The sequence below is a fragment of the Scyliorhinus canicula genome, chromosome 11 (assembly GCF_902713615.1).
Source record: "Scyliorhinus canicula chromosome 11, sScyCan1.1, whole genome shotgun sequence".
NCBI classification, from domain to species: Eukaryota; Metazoa; Chordata; class Chondrichthyes; order Carcharhiniformes; family Scyliorhinidae; genus Scyliorhinus; species Scyliorhinus canicula.
Genome location: NC_052156.1, coordinates 113,051,721 through 113,060,514, shown reverse-complemented (window position 1 = coordinate 113,060,514; position 8,794 = coordinate 113,051,721). Strand labels below are relative to the sequence as shown.

The 8,794-nt window shown below is 47.5% G+C and overlaps 1 protein-coding gene across 11 annotated transcripts in view; it reads left to right on the top strand.

Annotated features, from left to right (window-relative positions):
* Positions 1–1,539: 1,539 nt before the first annotated feature.
* Positions 1,540–8,794, top strand: part of plekha5 (pleckstrin homology domain containing, family A member 5) — a 460,471-nt gene continuing 453,216 nt past the window's right edge. For all 11 annotated transcript variants that reach the window (XM_038811100.1, XM_038811097.1, XM_038811094.1 and 8 more), the window contains exons 1-3: positions 1,540–1,692; positions 1,782–1,858; positions 2,955–3,012. In XM_038811100.1, coding sequence (XP_038667028.1) covers positions 1,607–1,692; positions 1,782–1,858; positions 2,955–3,012 — 221 coding nt within the window. In that variant the 5' untranslated portion in view covers positions 1,540–1,606. The remainder of the gene's footprint in view (positions 1,693–1,781; positions 1,859–2,954; positions 3,013–8,794) is intronic.

The following is an 8,794-nucleotide window of genomic DNA, read 5'->3' as shown; positions in this document are numbered from 1 at the left end:
AGTTACTTGTAGGCAGAGCCCCTCCCTAATACTGGGTATTTGTGGGTAGGCAGAGCCCCTCCCTAAAGCTGGGTGTCTATGGGCCGGAGTTACCTGTAGGTAGAGCCCCCCCTCCCCTAAAGTTAGATGTCTGTGGGCTGGGGTTACCTGTTGGCAGAGCCCCCCTAAAGCTGGGAGTCTGTGGGCTGGAGTTACCTGTAAGCAGTGCTCATCCCACAAACTGGGTGTCTCTAGGCTGGAATTACCTGTGGGGAGTGCCCTCCCTAAAGTTGGGTGTCTGTGGGCCTGAGATAACTGTCCAGAATGCTCCTCCCTAAAGCAGAGTGTCTGAGGGCTGGAGTTACTTGTGGGGTTTGGCCCTCCCTAAAGCTGGGTGTCTGTGGGCTGGACTTACCTGTGGGGAGTGCCCCTCCCTAAAGCAGAGTGTCTGCAGATTGGAGTTACCTGTGGGCTGGAGTTACCTGTCGGGAGTGCCCCTCCCTAAAGCAGAGTGTCTGCAGATTGGAGTTACCTGTGGGCTGGAGTTACCTGTCGGGAGTGCCCCCCCCCCCCCCCTTAAAGCGGAGTGTCTGCAAGCTGGAGTTATCTGTGGGGAGTGCCCTTCCCTGAAGCGGAGTATGTGCAGGCTGGAGTTACCTGTGGGCTGGAGTTACCTGTGGGGAGTGCCCCTCCCTAAAGCTGGGTGTCTGCAGGCTGGAGTTATCTGTGGGGAGTGCCCTTCCCTGAAGCGGAGTGTCTGCAGGCTGGAGCTACCTGTGGGCTGGAGTTACCTGTCGGGAGTGCCCCCTCTAAAGCGGAGTGTCTGCAGGCTGGAGTTACCTGTGGGCTGGAGTTACCTGTGGGGAGTGCCCCTCCCTAAAGCTGGGTGTCTGCAGGCTGGAGTTATCTGTGGGGAGTGCCCTTCCCTGAAGCGGAGTGTCTGCAGGCTGGAGCTACCTGTGGGCTGGAGTTACCTGTCGGGAGTGCCCCCTCTAAAGCGGAGTGTCTGCAGGCTGGAGTTACCTGTGGGCTGGAGTTACCTGTGGGGAGTGCCCCTCCCTAAAGCTGGGTGTCTGCAGGCTGGAGTTACCTGTGGGGAGTGCCCTTCCCTAAAACGAAGTGTCTGCAGGCTGGAGTTACCTGTAGAGGGTCCTTCCATAAAACGGAGTGTCTGCAGGCTGGAGTTACCTCTGGAGGGTCCTTCCCTAAAATGGAGTGTCTGCAGGCTGGAGTTACCTGTGGGGTATGCCCTTCCCTGAAGCGGAGTGCCTGTGGGCTGGAATTACCTGTGGGCTGGAGTTACCTGTGGGGATTGGGGATTGCCCCTCCCTAAAGATGGGTGTCTGTGGGCTGGAGTTACCTAGAATGTCCCGGGGTGCTCAGTCTTTCGGTTACCGCGGCAACGCGCTGGGACAATGATTGGTCGGCAGACGCCTGCGCGTGCACGCCCCGAAGCCCCTGCCCCCTCGCGCGCGGCCGTTGCTACCTGTGCGGCGGCGGATTGTGAGGGGAGGCGCGCGCGCGTTGGCGGTTGGCACAAATGCGCGTATCCGCTAGTTCAGGGTGCGCGCCGGGCGGCGTCGGGAGCGCGCGGGAATCTCCTCCCCCGCCCCCCCTGCTTTCAGACATGGCGGATTACAGGTCCGAGGGGCTCCGACTGCCCGGCTCCTGGTCGCACGGGGTCACCCGGGACGGACGGGTCTTTTTCATCGAGTAAGTGCCGGGGAGCAGGAGCTGTGGCGGACACTGAACGCCAGCTGTTTAATTTATAATTTCACCCACCGTGTGTTTTCTGTCCACAGTGAAGAAGCGCAGAGAACAACCTGGCTACATCCAGCGACCGGCGAGGCCGTCATCAGCGGACATCGCAAAACGGCAGGTGGGGATGAGGGCTTCCGAGTGGGGGGTCTGAGGGGAGGGGGGCCTGAGGGGAGGGGGATCGGAGGGGAGGGGGGTCTGAGGGGAGGGGAATCGGAGTGGGGGTCTGAGGGGAGGTGGATCGGAGTGGGGGTCTGAGGGGAGGGGGATCGGAGTGGGGGTCTGAGGGGAGGGGGATCGGAGTGGGGGTCTGAGGGGAGGGGGATCGGAGTGGGGGTCTGAGGGGAGGGGGATCGGAGTGGAGGTCTGAGGGGAGGGGGATCGGAGTGGGGGTCTGAGGGGAGGGGGATCGGAGTGGGGGTCTGAGGGGAGGGGGATCGGAGTGGGGGTCTGAGGGGAGGGGGATCGGAGTGGGGGTCTGAGGGGAGGGGGATCGGAGTGGGGGTCTGAGGGGAGGGGGATCGGAGTGGGGGTCTGAGGGGAGGGGGATCGGAGTGGGGGTCTGAGGGGAGGGGGATCGGAGTGGGGGTCTGAGGGGAGGGGGATCGGAGTGGGGATCTGAGGGGAGGGGGATCAGAGTGGGGAGGGGGGCTTCTGAGGGGAGAGGAACGGAGTGGGGATCTGGGCGGTGGACTTGGGATGAGAGGGTGATCGGAGAGGGAGTGGAGGGGTCTCTGAGAGGTTGGAGGGTTCTGAGGAAGGAGGGGAGGGGAGGGGAGTGCCGAGCCGCGCATTCCCAGCCGGTCCGAGAAGACCCAGGACCCTCCCCTCCCATGAATGGGGGGTTATAGAGCCTCGGGTCACTTATCCCCCCGCCCCCCGTCAGTGCCCGCTGGGATTTATTTGTAAATGTAAATTGGAAGGTATTATTTAGTGGGGAGGATGTTGGTGTCACCATTCGGAGCGGGTTGTATTTCCCCAGAGCCCCAAAATCCGGGCTGTAAAATGTTGATTTCAATCCCGGTGTTTAATCCTGTGGATTGTAGAATTTTCTCCTCTCAAACTCGCCCACACTGATACTCAATCTCACTGCTCCGGGGCTGCAAATTTCAGGTCAATTCGTCGCGGGAACGATCCAAAGGAGAGGGCGGAGAGAGTCAGGGAATGTTCAGGGTCTGATCCTTTTAATCCCGCGCCTGTTTCTCCCCCCCCGATAGATCTCCCAACCGGCTGGGAAGAAGGATACACCTTCGAAGGGGCGAGATACTACATTAAGTGAGTACAGGAAGGAGGGAATAGGTTCATGATATGAACATGATAGGTTCATGAAAATTGGTTCATGATATGTGACTGGCCTCCTGCAATCTCTGATAGTTCAGTCCTGTTGTGCGTGTGAGTTAGACTGTTTTCCAACTGGATACAAGTTTTCCTGTCTGTGTTTGTGTATTTAAAAAAAAAAATGATAAACCCTGGTTGAAGTTGCTCAACGTGGATTGCACGTTTGTGAGAGGTGGGCGTGCCGCAGCAGTGTGATTTCAACATAGCAACGTTTTCATTCAAAACTGACGCTTAAACGTCAGTCGAAATTTAAAAATCCACCAGCTCGTTTACTCTGAAAGATTTCTGTAGTTTACGGTGACGTGTGGGATTCGGTCATTCTAATAACAGTGCACAACGAACCAACTCCTGCTCACCATCACCCCCCTTACTTTTTTTATTTAAATGGAATAAACTAGTTAGAATTTGTGTTCACTGATTTTTTTAAAGCAGGTGACGAATGCTGGTGTCAGCCTTATCAGACATCAACCTGTAATTTAACAAATAAAAACAGTGACTATTAACTCTGTACTTAGAATCAAGTCGTGACAATTTATTTCTCGTCCTTGCATTGTCAAGTAAATTCAAAAAAATGTTTGAGCTTTTTTTTTGATGTTTTAAGATTGAATTTGAGCTTAATAGGAATCTCTTGTTTATTTCTGCTTCACAACCATGGTTGTGGCAGTGGCACATGCGCATTGTGGCACATTGGACTTTCGATAGGTGTGTTTAGTAGGTAATCAAATACTCTGCATTTAAGCTGTTGTAAACTGTGAAATATGCATTGGAAGCATTCTGCTAATAATTCTGCAGCTGGATCTTAATAAAGCTGCTTTCATCATTCGCTTATTATTTATGCAGCAAAATTCCCAGGGGAAAGAAATGCGGCTGTATTGATTTTCCGCCTCTGTGTTTGGTGATGTAGGTTATTCATGTTGAAACCTCAATGAAAGTTTGTACGGTGCACTTAAAATTTTCAGTTGAAAGACCAGTGGGCAATCAAATTATATTCTTAACTATGATTTGCTGTCTGCCTGAGATTATATGGTGTTCATCTTAATGGTTTAAACTCATTTTATTTCTGAATTCTGTCTATCAATTATTCCTATTATTATGCTACATTCCTATGTGACTCGGAAAGTTGGACAATAAATCAAGATATGTGGAAGAAAATAGAGATCTTTGAAATGTGGATGCTGAGAAGCAGTATATAAATTCCACACACAGACAAATGAAGAGGCATTTAAAATTGCAAAAACAAAGAGATCCAGAGAATAAAATGTCAGCATTTCAACCATTTGATCAGAGCTGAAAAGCTACAGAGATCTCTTCTAGAGCAGTGTCTTTCAAATTATTTTTACCAACCAGCTGAACTTTGCGACCCAGGCTGGCCAACCTTTGCAACACACCATTTTCCCTTACCTTTAGTGTGACAGGTGAGCATGATTGGTCTTCACAATCTCACTTGCTTTGTCATTCAATATTACATTTCTGCAAAAGACTTCAGCTAATGATTTAAATTTTCGCTGCATCCTTTGAAAAAAATTAAGAGATTTGTCCATGAACTCGCCATGCTTAGTGTTCAAATGCTTTTGAAGTTTTGAGGGTTTTAAACTTCATTTTGCCAGTATTTCCCTGCTGATTTGCATTGGCACAATTAATTGGAATTGGAATAGTTTACTGTCACATGTACTGATGTACAGTGAAAAGTTTTTTTCTGCATGCTTAAACAGATCATTTAGTACACAAAAAGATAATACGTAATGGGGCAACACAAGGTACACAATGTAAATACGTATACACTGGCATCGGGTGAAGCATGTAGTATTAATCAGATCAGTCCATAAGAGGGTCATTTAGGAGTCTGGTAACAAAGCATTACCTCAAGAAATCAACTTTAACCTGCTTTGTTCCCAAAGCACCAGAGGTCCTGGAGCTGTATACAGAGCTAATACTAGCATTGCTTTATCTTGCCGTGAACTTTCCTGAAAAGCTCTCTCCAGCAAAGTCATAAAATCATAGAATCCCTACAGTTCAGAAGGAGGCCATTTGGCCCATTGAGTCTGCACTGATCCTTTGAAAGAGTACCACCCCCAGCCCACTTCCTATAACCCTTTAACCTAACCTGCAAATAATAATAATAATCACTTATTGTCACAAGTAGGCTTCAAGGACGTTACTGTGAAAAGCCACATTCCGCCGCCTGTTCGGGGAAGCTGGTACGGGCATTGAACCCACACTGCTGCTTTTTTCTGCATTACAAGCCAGCTATTTAGCCCAGTGTGCTAAACCAGCCCCAACATCTATGGACTGTGGGAGGAAACTGGAGCACCCGGAGGAGACCCATGGGGAGAATGTGCAAACTCCATACAGACAGTCACCCAAGGCCAGAATTGAACCTGGGTCCCTGGCGCTGTGAGGCAGCAGTGCGAACCACTGTGCGCCCCCAGATCCTGGCCTGTTTGTGTCTCTGGTCCTCTCTTCCTTTTAACAAAACAATCCACCTTCAGTATTTCACAGTCCTGTTATCTTGCTTGCTCGCAGCTAGACAATGGAGGAATCTTTCCTCCATGATTTTGCGGTAAAAGCACAGATTTGCAGAGTGCATAGCGTCAGTGCTGGGCGTGTAACCTGCTCTCTGCCGCCTCTTCTGGCCGGAAGACTGAATCGTTTAATTTAAAAACCGGTTGCAGCTGGCATTCACCATTTAAAACAGGAGTTCTCAACCTTTTTTAACCCATGGACCCCTTTTCCTCTTAATTTTTTTTTGTGGACCCCCATAGCCATTCCACAGAAAAAAAAGCTTCTTATATGCGTGGTAAACTAATCCTAAAGTCCATCTACCTTACCGTGAGGGTTGGAAACGGATTAGCAGTATTTTCGTACGTTGCTAAACTTATTCTAATATGAAAAGTAATGAAAGAAACTTTTTACTGACTAAATTGAATTAAATTACTCTAAAAGTAACCAATTCATATCAAATATACACAGTTTCTAGTGATTACTGTGTTAAATCATTCATTAAACTTGTCAAGGAGAAACGTGGCATAAGCGTCAGGTCAACCGTGGGTATTTAATAAGCTGCTTCTGTCATTAAAGGTCCTCCGGGCTGTTCCTAGGGGACAATAGCCCGGGCAATCTTCAACAACAACTGTCATTAAAGCACAATAAACCCATTTGTCATCAACCGGTATGGATTTTTTTTCTCAGAATACAGTACCACAAAAATAAACACAGCAAATGCACCTTTTTGGTTCTGAGCCCCTTCAGCCCTCAAGGTAAATTAGATAGATTATAATCTCTCTTTGACCTTTGTCAGTGCGAGAGAGAGAGAGAGAGAGAGAAAGGTGAATATTCATCATGAAAACAAACATTTTTTTCTTCTACTTGATTCTCAGTAATAACAATTGTTCTGAAGTAGAATTGCTCTGTGGACCACTAAAATATCACCGTGGACCCCCAATTCGGTATTTTTTTTGTGTGGACCCCCAGTAATGTTACATGGACCCCCAGGGTCCATGTGGACCCCGGTTGAGAACCACTGATTTAAAAGCTGGTTGTAGCTGGCATCGACATAGACATAGAACATACAGTGCAGAAGGAGGCCATTCTATACTGACCCACTTAAGCCCGGAAACCGGAGCACCCAGAGGAAACCCACGCAGACACTGGGAGGACGTGCAGACTCCGCACAGACAGTGACCCAGCGGGGAATCGAACCTGGGACCCTGGTGCTGTGAAGCCACAGTGCTAACCACTGTGTTACCGTGCTGCCCCACGGTATTATCCATTTAAAAGCTGGTTGCAGCTGGTGTTCTCCATTTAAAAGCTGGTCACGGTCGCTGGTGCTTCTCAGCGATCGGGAATGCCTCACCTGATCACTCTGAGACCCATCTGTGACCCGCAGTTTTCAAAATCCTGTTTGAGGGGACAAAGTGGAGGGCAGCAGGAAGTGGGGTTGACCTAGGCATAGCTGAATGACATACATCACAGAAGGATGTACTTCTGAGGCTGTATAAGGCTCTGGTCAGACTCCACTTGGAGTATTGTAAGCAGTTTTGGACCCCGTATAAAAGGATGGGTGTGCTGGATTTGGAAAGGGTCCAGAGGAAGTGCACAAGAATGATCCCTTGAACAAAGAACTTGTCATATGAGGAGCGGTTGAGGACTTTGGGTCTTGACTCATTGGGAGTTTAGAAGGATGAGGGGAGGATCATAATGAAACTTTCAGGATGTTGAGAGGCCGACATAGAGTGGCTGTGGAGAGGATGTTTCCAGTTGTAGGAAAAACTATAACCCGAGAGCACAGCCTCAGACTGAAGGGACGATCCTTTAAAATTAAGATGAGGAAGAATTTCTTCAGCCAGAGGGTGGTGAATCTGTGGAACTATTTGCCGCACAAGGCTATGGAGGCCCAATCACTGAGTGTCTATAAGACAGAGATAGATAGGTTCTTGATAAATAAGGGGAACAGGGGTTATGGGGAGAAGGCAGGAGAATGGGGATGAGAAACATATCAGCCATGATTGATTGGCAGAGCAGACCTGATGGGCCTAATGGCTTAATTCTGCTCTTACGTCCTATGGTTGCGATAAGGTACAGTGCATGTGTGAGTGTGTGCAAGACTGACTATCACAACAGTAGATCTTCTAGGGCAGTGCATCTCAAACTATCTGATGTGGCATACCGGCAGTTTTTTTTTTCAATGTGCCAGGGACCGGTGAGCGAAACAAGCCAATCCAGGATTACTGTCTCTTTCTTTTCTGGAAACACTCCAAGTACCGGCAGACGATGGTTCGCGTACCGGCACCGGTACGCGTACCACACTTTGAGAAGCACTCTTCTAGGGTATTCCCACCCGAGTTGGCAATATTTAAATATGTCTATTTAGAATACAAAGTTCCGAATTGAAGAACAAATTTAAAGTTTTTGCTGAGGTTGTGAAATGCGCAAAGCTAAGGAAGAAAGTACACACCTTGTACAGTCTGATTTCTTTGGAGTCAGTGGCTGCGTCTCTTTAATTGTGGGACACTGTCATTTCCCTGTTAGTAAAGCAGCACATATTTATGTTAGTGATTTGTAAATAGTAAAACCCATTGATGATAAACAATATTCTGAATAAAGCCATGTTTGAAGGCAAAAATATTTGTGCTTTATGACATTCTCACCTTGTAGACATTCCTGAAGTTTAATTTCCAGTACATTGATATTATTATTATTGTAATATTATTATAATTCTATGCTATATAATTCTTATTATTTTATACTATATAAATAGTGTTTAGGTTGCATATATAGCAAAATGGATTTAGGTGCAAAATTAAAATGCTGCTTTTCCAGTGCTGAAAAATTACAGTTTAATTATGGTATAAATAGTTTACCTATTTCCTAAAAGAGATAGAGTTTCAATTTATGAAATGAATAGAAGGTAACTTTGAGAGGATGAAATGCAAATATATTCATCAGGAAATAGATGATTTGTTAATGCTTTATTTTAACTTGTGGAACTGCTCATCAGGTCAGGATAGCCATTGTAAAGCAAATGCTGCATTTACAGGATGTTCAGAATTGGGGATTCACACTTATTAATATTCTCAGAATGACTGTGTGTCAAAAGGAATACTAACTTAATTTAAGTGGAGTAATAAAGGATGAAATGGATGAGACGAGAGAAATGAAAACCTAAGAAGGCTTAAGCTAAGATTGTAAGCTAGTATTTCATCCTGACTGGGTATTCAGA